General features: G+C 43.2%; 1 protein-coding gene across 1 annotated transcript; it reads left to right on the top strand.

Annotated features, from left to right (window-relative positions):
* Positions 1-3156: 3156 nt before the first annotated feature.
* Positions 3157-15709, top strand: PARL (presenilin associated rhomboid like). The gene is made up of 10 exons (XM_063408345.1): positions 3157-3297; positions 3390-3588; positions 4287-4427; positions 6887-6935; positions 8278-8373; positions 9691-9840; positions 10195-10265; positions 11600-11701; positions 13456-13553; positions 15323-15709. The coding sequence occupies exons 1-10, from the start codon at positions 3251-3253 to the stop codon at positions 15438-15440; spliced, it is 1071 nt and encodes a 356-aa protein (XP_063264415.1). The 5' UTR covers positions 3157-3250; the 3' UTR covers positions 15441-15709.
* The last annotated feature ends 3131 nt before the right edge of the window (positions 15710-18840 follow it).

Here is an 18840-nt window from a genome sequence, read left to right on the forward strand (position 1 = left end):
TTGAACACAGCGCAGGAAGGGTTAGCAAAGAAAAATATTGAAGTCACTTAAATAAACAAATTACTCCTGATAAGGTCTTTGGAACAAAAATTAGTGGTAAAAGTGTCTAAAATGGAAAGTTAAAAACCACTATTCATTTTGTTACATAGAAAAACAGAGAAAGAACATTGATTGAACACTGGTTTAATTTGTATACATACTTTTCTGACATCAGCAACATATGTCTTTGAATCTACTAATCACTTCTTAGTTCAGGCTCAGGCAAATTCTGAGACTGACCCATGGCCACCAGTGCAATCAGAAAGAGATAAAATGCAAATTTAAATACGGTACTAAACCACTTAGGGCAGTTTCCCACCACAGCTCACAGAGGTTTTCTCTGGTCAGAGTCTGACCTTGGGATGAGAAGGCAAACTCTTTTCATTACTAGTTAGGGAAAAAAAACCACCAACAGAATAAAACAAAAACAAAACAAAAACCAACCAACCAAAACCAAAAAAGAAACAACAACAAAAAAACCCAGGAACAATATTAATTCATTTCCTACCACTTCCAAAGAATATGACTTTGTAACTTTCCTCCTGAAATTGTCATGACATCTTAAAACCTAATCAGTCTTACAGCCACTTGCAATTACAATATGCAGATCACTCTCATCTTGCTATTAACTTTGCCTTCACACAACAAACTACAAAGTAAGTTGGGCTGGAAGAGGATGCCAACCTCCCACTAAAGCAGTGTTTCGGTGTTGGGTGAGGTCACCCAAGCCTCATCCAGTCACATCAGAGCGGTCTCCAGAGCAGGAATTTGCACAGCACTCTCCTGTGGAGCATGTTCCTCACACCTGTGCACGACTTTTCCTGCTGCAATACGTGACTGCTGCCTCTCGCCCGCCACGTGCAGCCTTGAGATAAACCACTGTTTATTCTGCTAGTGGATTTTGGCAGCTCTGCACTGTGTCTGGCAGCCCAGCCATGACTGGCATTGTGTAGGCAGCTTTGCTGTCCCATGAGTATCTCCATGGCAAAACAGGCAGCCAGGAGGGCGCACACAACTTTCTCAGGCTTTCCAAGCTACTTTCCATGCAAACACCTGTTTTCTTTTCCCATTTAATTTCAGGAGGCTGGCAGTGTGTACAGCGGACTGCTCTCTGCTAACAGTTCTCCAGCCCTGCAGAGCTTGCTGCAGATGGTGCTGGGAAGAGCAGCACAGTGCCGGAGAGCAGGAGCCCCAGCCAGAAGCAAGGGCACCACAGGGCAACTGTGGCACCTGCTCAGCTGTGTGTGGGTAACTACAGAATCACAGAACCACCAAGGTTGCAAGAGACCTTTCAGATCATCCAGTCCAACTGTCCACCCAGCACTGCCCCTGTACCCCTGAGCCACTAGACCAAATCACCCAGTGCCAGGTCCAGACTTTTGAACTTGACTTTTGACCTCTACCACCTCTCTGGCAACCTGTTCTGATGATGCCTGATCTCCTGAACAGGGAAAAATATGTTTCTAATATTTAATCTGATTCGGCCTCATCTTAAAGCCATTCCTCTGGTCCTCTCACTGCAGACACGGCAGAAGAGACTGGCCCCATCTCACCACAGCCTCCTGCCAGGGAGGTGTACAGAGCAAGGAGGTCCCTCCTGAGTTCCTGGAGACTGAACAGCCCCAGCTCCCTCAGCCACTCCTCATAAGACAAGTTTTCTAAACCCCTCACAAGCCTTGGTGCCCTTCGCTGGACACGCTCCAGCACCTCAATGTCCTTTCTAAAGTGAGGGGCCCAAACCTGCACACAGAACTTGAGGTGTGTCTTCACCCCTGCTGAGTACAGGGGATGATCCCTTCCCTGGTCCTGGTGGCTAAATTATTCTCGCTACAGATACAGGGAAGAGCCCAGAAGGAGCTGTTGGGTGGGAATCTGGTCATCCAGCAGCCCTTTGCTGGAGCAGCCCAGTGGTGAGCTGAGGTGAGGTGGGGTGGGGTGAGGCGGGCAGGGTGGAGGAGCTCGGGGAGGGAAGGTGCTGAGGTGTGGCACGGTGATATGGAGCCACACACAGAGCAAGGCAATGCTGAGGCAGCAGCTCTAGCCTCCACCTCACCTCCTGGGCTGCTGCAGGCTGGGAGGAAACAGGCTCTGCCTGTTCCATAAGGCTTCTAGAGGGCAATACAAAAAGCTCAGCCCTGCAGAGAGACCTTGATAAATCAGAGGGCTGGGCAGTCACCAGCTGTGCGAAGTTTAAAAAGGGAAAGTGCTGGATTCTGTGCTTGGGGTGGGACAACCCCAATGTACCTACAAACTGGGGAACAAGACCCTGGAAAGCAGTGCCACACAAAGGGACCTGGGGGTTGGCAAGTTGAACATGGATCAGCAAGGAGGGCCAGCTGTGTCCTGGGAGCAGCAGGCACAGCATCGCCAGCCGGGCCAGGGAGGGGATTGTTCTGGTCTGCTCTGCTCAGAGGCCTCGCCTTCAGTCCAGGGGGGAGTTTTGGGCACCACAATATAAAAAAGACATTAAGCTATTTGAAACTGCCCAAAGCAGGGCCACAGGGATGGAGAAGAGCCTTGAGAAGAGGCTGAGGACACTTGATCTGTTCAGCCTGGAGCAGACAGGGCAGACCTCCTGGCAGTCTGCAACTTCCTCGTGAGGGAAGAGGAGGGCAGGCACTGACCAGTGATAGCAGCTGAGGGAATGGCCTGAAGCTGTGTCAGGTTTAGGTTGCATGTTAGAAAAAGGTTCTTCATCCAGAGAGTGGTTAGGCACTTGAATAGGCTCTCCAAGGAAGTGGCCAAATTACCACGCCAGACAGAGTTCAAGGAGCATTTGGGCAACACTCAGGGGTACATGGTGGGATTCTCAGGGATGGTCCTGTGGGGAGCCACTAGTTGGACTCGATGATCCTTGTGAGTCCTGTCCAACTCAGCGCGTTCTGTGATTCTATGAAATCACGGCACGGCTTGCCGGCGCAGCACCGAGCGGGCCGTGGCGGTGAAGGCGCTGCCACGCTCATCATGGCGGCACAGCCGGCACCACCCGCCCGACATGGCGGCCCCGGGGGGCTCCCACCCGGCCGCGCTGCCCGCCGAGCCCCGGCGGCGGCACCGGGAGCCGCGCGGGCGCCCATCCACCCGCCGTGCGGAGCGGCCCGGGAGCCGCGGGGAGCCGCGCCCGCCCTTTGCCGTGCGGTGACCGAGGCTCCCCCGCCATCGGGGGGAAGATGTCGTCCGGCTGCCCCGGAAGCGCTCGGGAGGCGCCAACATGGCGTGGCGGTGCTGGGCCCGCGCCGCGGGTCCCCGGCCGCACAGGTACCGCCGGCACAGCACGGGCCAGGGAGGGCAAGGGAGGGGAGAGGCGGCGGGGGCGGGCGGTGCTGACGCTTCGCGTGTTTCCCCCGCAGGTTGGCCGTGCTCCTGCTGCAGCCGCGGCGGGGTTTCCGCCGGGCGCGGCCGCGGCCCGAGGAGCCCCCGGCAGCCGCCGCCGAGGCGCGGCCCGCCCCGCCGTCCCCGCGCCGCAGCCTCTGCCCGCCGTCGCCCACCACGGCCGCCGGCCGCCCCTCGCCGCGCCGCCTGGTGAAGCCGCTCCTGTTCACCGTAGGGGTAAGTGGCGCCTGCGGCCGGGTGCTGTGCCCGGCTCGGGGGGCGGGTCGGGAAGGAGCGTATTCCATCTGTCTCTGGGGAATGCTTCCTTCCTGGGCTTCACCTTTCAGTACCTCGAAGTTAACGCAAGGTTGTTGGTCAAATACTGTGGCGTTATACTGAGTTAATACAAAGTAACTTCAGCTAAATCAATGGAAATATTGTAAAGGTATCCCCGTTTCACTCCATTTCGATGAACTTAGCAATTTCATTGGCCAGTTTTGTTTGTGAACCTTTTTGATAAAGCATCATCCCATGACACTGAACATTCAGTAAACCTGAGGAAATGGCCTCAAGATGCACAAGGAGAGATTTAGATTAGATGTTAGGAAAAAAAAAACCAAAAACAAACAAGCAGAAGAGGTTGCAGAGCATTGAAATAGGCTGCCCAGAGCAGCAATGGAGTCCCCACACCTGAAAGTGTTTAAAATGCACGTGGTTGTGGCACTTGAGGACATGGTGAACTCAGTGGTGGTGCTGCCTTGACACTGGACTTAGGCTCTTACAGGTGTTTTCCAGCCTCAGGGACTGTGTCACACCGTGAGTCCCGCTGGTCAGCAGTGCCACAGGTCGCGCTGCTGGGCTCGCCCCGCTGGGGATGTGCCTCTGCCGGGGCCTCGGGGTGAGCAGTGTCTGAGCCTTTGTCCGCTGTCGCCCAGTTCACAGGCTCGGCCTTCGGCTCTGCCGCCATCTGGCAGTATGAGTCGCTCAAGTCGCGCGTCCAGACCTACTTTGAGGAGGCCCGAGCGGACTGGATGGATAAACTGCGGCCGCAGAAGAGAGGCGACTTCAGAAAGCAGGTACACAGAGCCCGGGCTGCACGCACTGGGCGGGTCCCTGCCCTTCGGCACTGCGAGGCACGGCCGCATCTCTCCTCTGGTGTCAGCATCGTTTGTACAACAGATGCTTGTCCTGGTTTTTCTGATTAGGGACTTGGAGGAATACTGGCTTCTCAAAAATTACAGTAGATAAGTTGACCTGCAAGGAAAACTGATAGAATTAATTCTAGAAAACTGTCACTGCAAAAGTTATAGTGGAAAAATAGAGAAAAATACCATCTTCACCCAGAACCGCAGGAAAGTGAGGTCAGTAGTAGGAATTTGTTTGTCTAAACTAGGTACCGTTTTCTTTTTCACCAAACAGATGTTCTTGCTATATCGTAAGTGCTCTCAAAAGTGAACGTGAATTCCCAGAGGACAAAACTAGATTGAATTCTCAATCTTATGCTTAAGACTTTTCATTGCTCTGGCTTCTGAAATGCATTTGTATTTGCAGGCTCTAAACCCTTAAAAATACGACGTTTTAGAGGGCTTTTTTACTTTAAGAGCTGACATTTCCACACAAGTACTTTTCAGTTTGAGCAGCAAGAACAAAATAAGTGCTGCAAGATTTGTTATAAATTTAGTTGGCATCCCAAACGTATCAGTCATTTAGTTTTTAATTAAGTATACTTGAAACTGACCTAAACATTCATGTATGTTTGCATTTGTTTCAAGGTTACTACTGGCTTGTGATAGCCCAGGCTTGATACTCTTTCAGGTCTGCTTGTCCAAGGGAAGTAGGGCTGAGCGTGGAGCTGGAGAGGCTCGAGACCCTGGGTAGAACACACAGGAGCTGTTTGTCTAATGTGCATGGTGCACACCAGCACTGCTGTAGAGATGGGCATGTGGGATAAGCCTGGTGGGCAGCAGAGCTCCGTGTGGCTCCTCACTCCCAGCCCCCACAAACCCTCAGTGGGCTGGGGAAGATGAAGAGGGAGAAAATTTGGGGGTAAAGATAAAACAATCACCAAAACATTGTTTAGTAAATGTGGGAAGAGAGACGAAAACAAGTGATGCATAGGCAGTCACTCAATCTCCTGTGGATGGACCAGTGCCCAACCAGTTAATGAGAAAGATATGTTGAAATCCTGAAATCCCCTCCTTTGGGGGGATGGCATTATTATTCCTAACCAGAGTAAGGAATATCTCTGGTTAGTTCGGGTCATCTGCTTGGTTGTGTCCCTTTCCAGCCTGTTGCACCCTGCAGCGGCAGAGTGAGAAATGCAAAAGGTCTTGATGTGCAAACAACATTCACCAAATGTAGAACATTAGTGTTATCAGTACTGTCTTGGTCAAAAATCTAAAACACAGAACCATGTGTAAGCTGCTAGAAAGAAAATTACCTTTATCCCAGCATGCTTTCTGGCTTGGTGTATACGAACTGCAGGGGAGATTGCGACCAGCACTTAATATTTTTAAATAATTATGCCTTTATACTTTTGTTTTCCTTCAAAACCTGAAGGGGAAGAGCTGATGATTAACTATCAAAAAAAGAAAACTAAACTGTCCTGTTGTTAATAGGCTTAAACTCCCAATCCCCATCTTCAACGGGTAAGTTCTATTTCTAAGAGTTCAGGATTCCCCCTGATGTTTCTGAGGGCATACAACCCTTGTATTTTAGAAAAATCATGTCTGTCCAGAGTTCTTATACTGAAGAATATCCTCTGCCAAAGAATTAAACAAGAAATGCAATGAAGTTGTTACTTTGATATCAAATAGTGAATACTTTGTTTCATACAGCATTACATCTGCTGCCTCCAACCTGTGGAGAATTTTTATGACATTGTCCCCATCAATATGGTTGGAAGGTCATTAAGGTAGCAACAAAATAAATGTCCAAAATGATTACAAAAGCTGAGGAAGGGAAAGGGGGGTTCAATTTATCTGTGGGCTGACTGCGCTCAAAATAAACTTTTTCAGGGGTTTTAAACTTGGAGGAGGGCTGGGTGAACTGGACGCAAGGGGGAATGGATTCCACATCTTGTGAGCCACCTCTGCAAAAGTGATCCTGGCACAAAAGTGGAATCACTCAAAGGTGGGTGGTGTGATGTTAGCATTAGGATGAGGCTTAGTTGAGGCAGGATTTATGCTAACTTTGGCTGATCTGCTAAAGTGAGCATTATGGGCTAGATCTTTGTTTAATGCAAGCAGGGTAAACCCATTGGAGTTGTGTAAAAGGATATAACCCCATTCTTTTTGAAGAAATTCTTCATCCATATTGGGGTGTGTTATAAAAAGGAGGGTAGATAGCTGTTCTTCAGTAAGGAAATGTCAACTTGAAAAGCTAAAGCAATCAGAAGTAAAAATATTTGAAACAGATTTACTTCACAGATTTCAAACAAACGCTTTCCATTCTTAAAAATGTATAAGCTTCCGTAGCTGTTTTTGAAATTGCAAGTGCTTCATGATGGCATTGATGGACAACAATTCTGTTTCAGGTTAACAGCTGGTGGAATAGCCTGACTGAGGGTCAGCGGACTGTGACAGGTTTGTGTTAGCTTACAAGTATTAGACATTCACAGGAAGAGAAATATGGCAAACAGGTACAGTATATTAAAACAGGTGGCTTTTGTACCATGTTTAGGTTGTTGGGCACAAAGCATGTGTAAATTTACACCTGCACATACACTATTTCTGCTACACTTCCTTCTCACAAACTGTTTTTTGTATGCCTTAAAAAAGTTCCTGTACATCTGTGTGACAGAGTGTGGAGGATTAAGTAGAATCCTCCCCCAGCCATATTTTTCTCATGAATTATGAAAAACAGCAAATGCTTTTAGAAGAAATAGGTATATATATTCCACTGAAATGTGTGAATTAATTTCCCTAATAGTTACATGTTTGCAGTATGACATATGAAAAGTAGCAAAAATTAGCCTTTGGTTATACTGTAGTTCTGATTGGTTAACCTAATGCCAGCTGAAGTCCCCAAGATAAATGTAATGTGTGAAATAAAATTGGTGTGAACTTGATTTGAATCCAGTAGTTGAGCCCTGTCTCCTGCTCATATTTTGCGTTAAGTATTTACCGAATCTTTATTAGCAGGTTGTTAGTGTAAGGTTACTTAAATGCTATTTCTCTGCCATTTAACAGTTATTTTCACCTTTAATGTTTCCAGCTATTATAAAGCATTTTAAATACCTAAATGCTTGGATAGAAATAGAGAAGGCACTTTAAACAAGAAATAATACATTTTCATTATGTTTCAAATAACTCTTACTCAACGTAAAGTAAGATTGCAGTAATATCTGTGACATAAAAAGCTTTGCGTTTGCTGTCTGCCAGAGGTCACTATGCTCTAGCAATGCCAATTCAACTTTACAATTTTCTGAGAACCAAAGCTCCCCCCAAGAACTGGATAGGGTGTGTACTCTGTATTTGTATGGTTCCCCTCTTTTGCAGTTAAATGCAATTGTGCAATAGATTGGTGGCATTTGGAAATAAACAACAAGAGGGGCAGGAAACGGGACCTCTTAGCTGGCTCCTGTTTCATTGATTCTGCAATAGAATATAGCAGTTTGAAACCATAGCTTGAACCTTCTCAGCACAGATCTTTCTGGACTGTTGGATTAATTACACTATAGGTTAGAACAGTTGCAATTAAATGTCATATTTCTGAAAGACTTCCACTATATAAATGTTCCTTTCAGTATTCTTCATTGCTTTTTCTAAGCTGAATACAAAGTAAGAAGTGGATATTGCTTTTAATGGAATTGTGAAGAAAAAGTACAATTCTACAAGCTGCCTTTTTAATTACTTGTTTTCAGTAAGCATTATGGTGTGTTACATGTGTAATTTGCTATTATACGTTCTTGTCCCCTCTTGACAGGTATTATAGCTGCAAATGTCTTTGTATTCTGTTTGTGGAGACTGCCTGGCATGCGACGTATTATGTTTACATATTTCACCTCAAATCCATCCTCCAGTAAGTGAACAATCATTGGGGTGGCTTTCCTACCCAGAGATGTAGTGGCACCTCTGATGACACTGCAGAAGGCTCAGGTGGCATGTGGCACACAACAAGTTCAGTCATGCCCAAACACATTACCCCATCTAGGCAGGAAATGGTTTGAGGGAAGAATGTTAGGAGTAATGGGTCTCATTTTTTAAAACAAACACAACTGGTGCATTTCTAAAACTGCTATCTGGCCTTTTCCTGCGTGCAGTGGGGTGCAGCTCCTGCCTGAATAAAAGTGAGAGGTGCTCTTCCCAGTGACATCAGCCAAACTGCTTTCTTGGACAGAGTGCAAATCAAGCCACTCAGTGAAGGAGGAAAATAAACTGTAATGTCATTCATAAACTCAAATGTGACTGTTTCCACCCTTTAATGTTCTGTGGGATGCAGATAGAACCATCATCAGTCACGTGTGCTTTCATCAGTAGATAAGCATTAGTCTGTAGGTTGTGTAAAGAGTCCTTGCTTCAAAGCTGTGCTTTGAGTCACATCAAGAAAACCCAAACAAACCCAAGCACCAACTTGGCTTTCACTGTGTGTGAAATTGTTGAAGATGTTAACCTAGGGAAAAAAAATTTTAATACTTAGTGGCAGAAAAATGGGGTTTAATTTCTACAGCAGAGAAAAGAATTAAAAGGACAAGGAGACAAATGTGTTTGGAAGCTACTTCCTGCTATCCTCTTAATTTCTGCTGAAAACGTGGAAACACAACCAGTTCCCCCACGCATTCCAAAGCTAAAGATATCTGCTACCCAGATCTGAGCATGTCACCCCAAACACTCCTGTTTTAAATAATGTTGACCTTCAAACCTGCTAATTGGTGTGTTTGCATTTTCAAGGCTGCCGTTTCAGTCAGGAGAGCTAGCAGCTTTGCCAAAAAGGAAAACTATTTTTTCTCTGAGTTCATCTTTGTTGCAAATTCATTTTATATGGCTGCTTATGTATTAAAAATCTTTCACCATATACATACATAAATGAAATACCTTTTTTCTTTTTCAAAGCATAGGACAGGGCATAAGATGTTTACTATGAAACAACCCCCAGTATGTAGCTGAGACAGTTATTACAGCTTGCATATCTTTGGGGTGTATGTTCTATCTTTCCAAAAGGCATTGCTTGGAATTTGAAATTTGTTCCATTGCTGGGTTTAGTTCATAGCTTGTGTTTAAGAATCTAGGCATAATTAGCCTATAGTGTCTCTTGATAAATTTCTAGTCTACATGATGTATAAGCTGAACCAGATTAAAATACTGACTTCTTTATGTGCATTGCTTTTCTCTTTTGTAGGAGCCTTGTGTTCTCCCATGCTGCTCTCTACGTTTAGTCACTTCTCTCTCTTCCACATGGCAGCAAATATGTATGTTCTGTGGAGCTTTTCCAGCAGCATTGTGTCTCTTCTGGGCTGTGAGCAGTTCATTGCCGTATACCTTTCTGCTGGTAATGTTAAATATATGTATTTACAACACTTAAAGAGTATAAATATGTGTTCATACGAGTAAACTGTGTGTTTGGTTAATAGGTATATGATGACAGATGGCCATTGTTCAGTCCCACACATTCTCAAGGCAGTATTACTTTGCCGTTGTACAGATTTTTGGTGGGTTTAAGATACTGGGCTTTGAAATATGATAAAACTGTATCTGGTTTTAATTCCTGCTTTACTACCAAAATAAAATAGCTCTTAATACAGTCTCTTGGAATTTTTGTGACAAAAGATGACAGTTAATTTGTACTTTCTGATGCTGGTCTGCATTGCTGCCATCATTTCCAGTAGTAATTTCTCTTTTTCAGGGGTTATCTCCACTTTTGTCAGTTATGTTGCTAAAATGGCCACGGGAAGGTTTGAACCATCCCTTGGAGCTGTAAGTATCTTGGAATATGAGAGACTGATAATGAGGTTTGAAGCCAATTTGAAAGGCTGCTGTATTCTTTAACCTCTTTAAAAGCCAAGAGTATATCTGGGGTAATGGAAACTAGAAAGCTTTACCAAAATCAGGTAACCAGGTACGAACTGTTTCTCTAGTGCAACAGCTTGGCTGTTCTTCAGATTTGTTACCTCTGCTGCAGCAGCTGCCCAGAGCTGCCACCACTGAGTGCTGAGGGTTGTGAGTGAGTCCAGAACAGCAGGAGCTCTTGTCCCTGGGCAGATCAGTTATGTAACTTTTTTTGCAGAAATGGTATTTCATAATTGTGTAGCAGCCTTCTTTAATTAAAAATAGAATACTTTGGAAAGAGATAATGTACTCAGACAATCACACTCAGCATGTGATCCCAGTGGAAGTTGTAGGGCATGCTGTGCAGGAAGGGCAGCACTCCTGCCAGAAGCCTCACCAGATGAACGATACAAGGCAGGCTGAGGAGCTCCTGTAGCTGCCAGCTCTTCCCAAATGTTTTTAGTAGCAGAACATTTAAAAATACTTAACTTGCATTAAATTTGAGGTTAACCTAGACATTTGCTAAGTTTTAAAGGTTTAACTTACTATACTAAATAATTTTGATAAAAGCCCAAAGTCAGCTTCTCATTATTCTGTTAGAATGAAAAAAACTGTTTAGCTGTGCTGAAGTTAGAACTTTTGGAAATGCTGTCTGTGTGTTGTCCTTTTGTCTTATGAATGAACCATATCTGGAGGAAGTTACTTTCCCTTAGTCTTACTGATCTGAACTTATTGAAACTACCACACATTGCATTCATTTACTGCATTCAGAGCTTTTCTATTGAGATTTTGCATGGATACAAAAGCCCACGGTCAATTTAATACAGTCCAAGGAATTACTTGTTTCATTGACAAAAGATTTTTGTCCCTGTCCATCTGTTATTTTCCTTGATTTTGTACAAGCTTCCAAATGATTCCCTTCATCAGATGTGTCTGTGCTTGATTAATACATGTTTGATTTCCAGGGAAAAAACACATTTACAGAAATCATTATCTTAAATTTGGGAGTGGGCAATTCTTAATTACTTACGAGGATTTGAAGGATGCTTTTCCCCAGTATTTGTAATTCCAGATACTGATATTAAATAATGGTGTTTTATTTTTATTCTAAACTTTTCTGTGGTGCCTTGTGGTTTTGAGGTTTACCACAAGACTCCATTTGAAAAAAAAAGCCAAAAGGAAAACAGGTTCACATGCAGAAAAATATATTATCTCTTATGTAGCATCTTAGCTTGTTTTGATGTATTTTCCTGTATTTCCAGTCAGGAGCTATAATGACTGTCCTTGCAGCTGTGTGTACAAAGATACCAGAAGCAAAACTGGCCATCATACTTCTTCCAATGTTCACGTTTACAGCAGGAAGTGTAAGTGCCTTTGAACTTCAAAGAAATGCTACTCAAAACATTTTCCCCCTACCTCTTCAGTATCTGAGCATGCCCTCTTTGTCTGTGTTTCTAAGCTGTTAAATATATTTTGAAAGAGAAGGGAGGTCCTGGAAGATCCCAGGAATCGATTCTGAATTGTTGCAGCCTAGCACAGTCATTAGAGCAGAGTGTGGTGAATTCAGAATTACCCTAAATTCCATCCTCCATGGGTCTGTTGCAGATCTAACCCCAAGAGGTGAAAGAAGCTGGGAGGGAATCAGGTTCACCTGTCTGAGGAAACCTACATACACATCCTCTTCTTTCTGATGGGTGATATTTTTTATAGCAGCACTTGAAACAGGCTGATGTAAAACTGGTACGTGGCCTTTAAACAAAAATTTATCATGATCAGAAACACAGAATTTTACTTCTTGAGATTATATTCCAGCCCTGGAGGAATATTTGCCTCCTCTTTTGCATATCATTTTTTGATACTTTTAGGAACACTGTTGGAATTAGAAATAGGCTACTGAGACTTGTCTTCATGTGTAGCACTAGGAAATCCTTTTTTTTTTTTATTTCATTAAGTTCTTTTATGCACACCCACTGCCACATTTAAGAAAAGCTTCTCATGTATATCTTAACTTGCTTTAATAAGTTAAGCATCTTTGGTCCACTACTTAAAGGTGTTTTACTGTTTAAAGCAGTTAAGCCAGGTCATTCCAAGATCATGAGATTTAATACTTTTTGTAAGTGAAGCTTATAGATTTGTACAAACATTCTTAGATGCAGCCTTCATGTTTTTCTTGCACTTGTGCTTGAGCTGACTTGGGGTTTTAGTGGGGGGAGTTTATGCATGCTACCCTTTAAGTGCATCTATCTCAAAGAAGGTGGTCAGGGCAGAAATACAGGCAGAGCCACAGAACATTGCCATGAACAAGTGCTGATTGCAGCAACAAAACAGGAGCAGTATCAGCTATTGCAGTAGAAACTTTGGAATGGTTTTAGCCCATCTGTATAATTGTATATCTAAACTTTACAGACTCCTTTAATCTATGTTAGTTATGCTTAAGGAAGGAAATCCTGCCTAAAGTACCATTTCATCCAAGCGTTAAATCTATCTATCAGTCTTTCTGAAAAGAGGCATTTAGTAAAATCTCATGTATTGACAGTTCTGGTGCCTGTGTCTCCTGTAGATGGTACACCAGCAGCTCATGCTGCTCTGCCTGTGGAGTTGTTCACTGTCATCCTGATTTTCTGCCTTCCAACAAATGTTTATATCAGATAAGATAACAGGGATGCTGCCCCACATGTTCCATCCACTAGAGGGTTGGGAGATGCACATAAATCTAAGCTACATCAGAATTAGAGAATAAGAATGTTGCAATTATGTATTTTGTGGTACTTACTTATAGCATGTACTCTTTCAAGTAATTTCTGTTTCCTCCTGGCACAAGTTTGGAATGTGTTTGTAGCTTTAGAAATGAAGATTGGAAGAGACTGAGTGTTTGAAAAGGACACATTCCCACCCTGCACTATTCTGTAGCTGTTCACATCTGTACTTTGACAGTACTATATAGTTGGAGGCTGAATCTCTTGTTTTAAAACAATTTTTACAGTAGTTTCTTCGATAGAAAATGTATAGGATGTTTTTTGATTCCAAATTTTTGCTCTATGCTAGAATAGAAAACTGTTATCATTGGCCGTTTGATGCTGTGACTGATCCTTTCCATTCCATGTTCTCTCCTTTCTAGGCTTTAAAAGCCATAATTGCATTTGACACTGCAGGGCTTGTTTTAGGCTGGAGACTTTTTGACCATGCTGCACACCTCGGGGGAGCTCTCTTTGGAATGTAAGTCTGTATTACTAGCTCTGTTTTGTATTTAAATTAATCCTGTATTTTTCTCTCTTCCTATATTGCTTTTTTGTAAGGTTGTTTTAACTAGCAATGAATACAACTCACTCTTACCCTTTTAGCACTGTAAAATTTTATGGAAAACACTGTTAACAGGTGCTTAGAACTGAAAGAATTCAGCTGAACTGCCTTAGAATCATGGGTTAGATGTCAGGTGGTGCTCTAACCATAACCTGGGCTGGCTGTCTCTGTCCTGCTCTTGCCAGCACATTGAAGAGAGTCACAGGGCAGAAAAGATTCTCACAAAACGCAGAATGGACAAATTAAAATAACTTTAAAGAGCTAAAAAAAAGTCTTTGTGTCAGTGTTTTTCCTCTAATTGCCAATTTACAGAGAGCTACAGAGTTAATAAAAGCTCAGGCCAAATTCCTTTGAGCAGCCTCTAGTGCAGTTTTCTCAGTGTTGCTGTATTGCCTTTGTGGGGAGCATTCCTAATTAGTAAGAACTACTAGAAACAAGTTTGTGGGAAACAGTTCTGTATTGTTCCATGTTCCAACTACATTGAATTTTTCCCCTTCTACCCAATTGCAGACCTATTGCTAAGTGTATTTCTTAATATTTTACGTAGGCATTTGAAAAGCCTACCTGAGATGTCACTAGGCCAGACTTCAAGGCAAAGCAGCTTGTAGACAAAGTTTCCTATTTCTTGGCTTTGGTGTCAATAAGCTCTGTGCTGTACAGTCTCCCTGTCTCCCCTTCTCTGGTATCACAGATGTGTCTGATGTAGTCTTGGTGATTAATAGCTGCTTTCTGTCCTGATGGATCTGTATCAGCTTGTTCATTGCAAAGAACGAACAATCTGCATTGGTAATGCAGATTCACATATTAAAAGAGGATAATAGTTACAGTAAAAATGGTCTGGAGTTCGCAAGTTTCTTGCTTTCCTCACCTACATATGTTTTTACCTGTGTGTTCTACTCAGTGATGACTTTGGTCACTTCATCCTGACAGAGGGCCTTATTTAGGACCTATGTTGAATGGCGAAAGTATTTTCTATACATTGCCTCCCACTTTAGAAAGCAGCTGTATGGTTTAAAGGAACGGCCAGTTCACTGGCTGCTGGCTCACAGAAAAGTACTTTTGTTCCCCAGGATTCCTGTGTGGAGTTGGGATTGGAAGGGAACCTTCAGCCTATTTCCATTTTATTGTTTCCCCTCTTGCCTCTCCACCATAACCTCCATTGCTTAATCACTTATGTTGATATTCATGTATTAGCATATATAATTGTCTGTGAATATAAGCAAAGTTAGAACACTTTGATGGATTAATCTTTAGGTTCATATAGAAGAAAATTAATTTTGAATGGAACATAGTTGTTCTTTATGGGGCAGTTGTATTTATGTAGGAGAGGAAAGAACACTTTTCCTTGGTATTGTCAGTGAGGATCAGCACGAGCAACAGAACTGTTCTAACAGTCTTTTAAATGGAGATGATTTTTTATGCCTTTCTAACTAGAAATCACAACAGCTTGAAGTTAAAGGCATGGAAACTGTTCATTCTCAGGACTGAGACAAACAAGAACAATGAATTTAACTCTTTGGAGTCAAGAGAACGAGTGGCTTACCTGCCATTTCCCAAGCGTGTTGTTCTTTGTGCCTTAGTTTACCTTGTCTCTTACACTGAGTATTTGCTTGGTGTCAGTGCCCAGCCTGTTTTCCCTCTCAGATGCAGAGAGAAGTTAACTTTGCTATGACATTCTTTCCCAGGTGGTACGTGACTTATGGCCACGAGCTCATATGGAAGAACAGAGAACCGCTGGTGAAAGCTTGGCATGAAATGAGGACAAAGAACACAGGAAAGGGAGGAGGTGGAAGATCTAACTGATTCTAATCCTAGAGATTCCTCATGCCCAAGTGGTATCTTACTTGAAGATACAGGATTGAATTGGTTTTGAAGGTTTTTTTGCTACTCCACATTAAGCCTCAGAGGAGCTGAAGTTTCTAATGTAACAAAATAATGTTACAAAAATGCATATCCATAGAAAGTGAACTCTGACAAAGGTGGAACAATAAAGGTTTTTATCCTATTGCTTTCTGACGTAACAGTCTGCATTACCTTTTTAAAGGTGGAATAAAACATTTTTTTCAATTAAATGACCTAAATCTCTGTCCAAAAAAAAATACCAAAATGGGGTACAACTGGTTAATACTTAGGAAGATAAACATTTTCAGAACTGAGGAAGCTAATGGATCACACACACCCCTAATGTCTGCCAAACAATACAAGGTGCTTTCCTAGAAGGGAAAGTGGGACTCAAGGCTAATATGGTGAAGTTCAGTGGTTTTTACTGTTGAAAATACTGGATGAATTAAGGCAATGATCATGTTTGATTTGAAACTTGAAATACATGAAGCAATACTGGATTGTTTGCCAAGGCTTACATACTGGTTTAGTGGTCCAGCTTTGTCACCTGTGGCTTATTCAGCTTGTGTTTTTCATTTCTGTTGAGTTCCAAAAAGCTTTCATATCTTGTTAGATTTTACTACAATGATACAACCTTTTCATAATTACGTGCAGGGGAAGAATGACATACTGTGTTTTTAATATTCTACCATGAGTTACACTGTATTCTGTATTCTCTCACTGCATTGATTCAGGGCTGGAGTGGAGAGGTATTCTTTAAGCTGTGCTGTATTGTTTAAGGTTTTTCTAAGAATTTTAAACTGTAACATCTGGTTCAGAATCTGCCAGTTTAAGAAAATAAGCATCTTCAGCAAAAGTAGGTGAGGTGCCTGAGATCAGCAACACTGTAACCAGAAGTAACTCCTAAAGTAATGCTGGGGGTAGCACCATGACCAATGTTCCTGTTTTACAGGGTGTGTTAAATAGCAGGGCTGTGCTGCTGCTCGTGCCTGTTCTGCTAGGCTGATATTGAACCCATTGCAAAAGGCTGAGGAATATGCCCAGACACAAGCTGGTGGGTTCAAGCCCCAACTCTTTCATGTCAGCTGAGTTAGTCCTTTCACAGGGACTGACCTGCCAAAGAACGTTGCATTTGTAAGAAGCAGCTTGTGGGTGTTTTTACTTTACTGCAGTGCCTCACATAAAATAAATGTTCTGTGGGGAAAAGGAATACATAATGCTAAGTGGCGCCAGTTTTTAATAAGTGATGGAGTACAAAATCAGTGTAAACTCCCTGTCCCAGGCCAGTGCTTAATTTTTTTAATTAGAAAAATGAGGCACTTAAGGATTTGTAACTTCACATGCCTGTCGACGTAAACACTTAAATCTGAAGAATCTGGAGTACCTAATATTCCTTTGCTCTGCTCCTAGCTTTCTGTTTCCAGTCTATCACTTACTCCCCTTTCCCTCTGTGTGCTGTGGTGTTCTGGCCAAGCATGCCAGCTCTCAGAGCTTCAGGCACAGTGCAGCCCTGCGTGCAGCAGAGAGAGGGCAGCCCAACACACAGGAGAGCACAGCACAGCAGGGAGAAGCCACAGCAGCAGATGATGGCCACTGGCCAGGCTTGTCCTAAGGGAGCATTTCATGCCAGAGAAGCTCAAAAGCCATACCTCAGACTACTTCACATGCTGGGTTTGCATCTTTTGTGTCTGTCCACTCCTTTTTTCTCCCCGTTTCTCTTCCTTGTGTTACCTCTTGTCCACTCAACAACTAGTCTCTTCAAGAATTACGTATTTGCTGAGAATCTTTCAGAAATCCTGGCTGAAAGCAGCAGAGAGTAATGCTGCAGGAAATACAGTGCATAAACCTGAAGAACATTATATTTTACAGGTCTAGTACGATAAGCCACAGTTGCAGTCAAGTTCTTCAGCATAGCAGCCAGCACCTCCTGCCCCTCTATCTGCAGGGAGAAAATCCCACTTGTGCTTTATTAGACCTCCCTGCAGCGTGTTGCTGAACCCTTTCAGCTTGCAGCAAGGGACTCAAAGCACCTGAAAAAAACATCCTGGAACTGCCACAGAGGTTTGGAAGTCACCAGCTTTTCAGCCAGTGCTTGTGGTTTGAGGGGCTCATGCCTAAGCTTCACCTTAACTTTAGGCATAAGAGCATTCACCATTCTAAAGGCTCTTCAGTATCTCAATTTTCCTCATTTATAGAGACCCCAGAGGTGTGTACCATACATAAGATTGTACAAAAATCTTCACGTGGCCAAGCAGTGCATTTCATGTCATTTTGCACCTGAGCCTTTCTGCAGCATTGTGTGGGAAAGGCAAACCATCTTTTTCTGTCCAAAATTACTTCAAAAAAACTGCAATAGGAAAGTCAGTTCTCAAGTCACTCAGACAAGGAATGCCCTTCCTTGTCTGGAAGTTACAACAGCTCACTAGAGTACATAAGATACCTTTCTGGCAAGCAAATACCCTTCTTGCAAAATGTGGCATCAGCTGGTGTCAGTGTCTCAACATTTAGAGACCTTTGACTGACAAATTAGAAGAACGACAAAAAAAAAAAGCCCAAAATCCAACCACGCCCCAATCCAGAAAAAAAAACAACAAAAAGAACCAATCAACTAAAACAAAACCAACCACATGGAAAGACTTTCCCCTCCCTTTTCAAAGAGGTTGTTGTGAATAAAAGTACAATGTGGTGATTATGTGGACACTTGGCAGAGACAACAGCCAGTGTTTGTGTAGGAAAACAGCAGTAAGTATAGTCATGGTTAATCATGTAGGGACACAATTCTTCATCCTTTTTCAGTGGCTTTAAAGTCTGCTTTGGCCTTGCCACGTTTAAGGAATAATTTGTTTCTGTGATCTGCTCTACTGGAATTTCATTTTAGTGTTAAAACTGTTTGAGCTTTCAGCCCCCATTCCTGGCAGCAAGAGCTGTTTTGCTTTCTGATTTGATGGCTCTTGTCTTAGTGTTGCAGTATTACACCCCTCCTCCTCCCAAGCTTTTAATCATGACAAATCTTCTAAATGCAGACAACTTTTTAATCTCATCCAGCATCTTCTAGTTTTCCTGTCTGAGTTAGCCTTTGTGCCAATTTCATCCTACAAGCTGTGATGAGCAGCTGCTCAAAGCACTCCCTGATGCTGTAGGTGGGCTCTGAGACATGCAGTGCCAGAACTGAACTCAGTACTAGGAAGCGTCAGGCACAGGATGAGCAGAGACATCCGATTTATTCACCAATGCATTTTGCTAAGTCAGGCCTAGGAGGAAGAATCAGAGTCTCATTTGTACTGTGCCAGTGATCTGTTTTCTCCCATGGCTGTAAAGTTTGTTTCTCTTTACCAGATATGATTTATTTTTAAAAATTACA

Source organism: Prinia subflava, chromosome 11 (assembly GCF_021018805.1).
Source record: "Prinia subflava isolate CZ2003 ecotype Zambia chromosome 11, Cam_Psub_1.2, whole genome shotgun sequence".
In the NCBI taxonomy this organism is placed as follows: domain Eukaryota; kingdom Metazoa; phylum Chordata; class Aves; order Passeriformes; family Cisticolidae; genus Prinia; species Prinia subflava.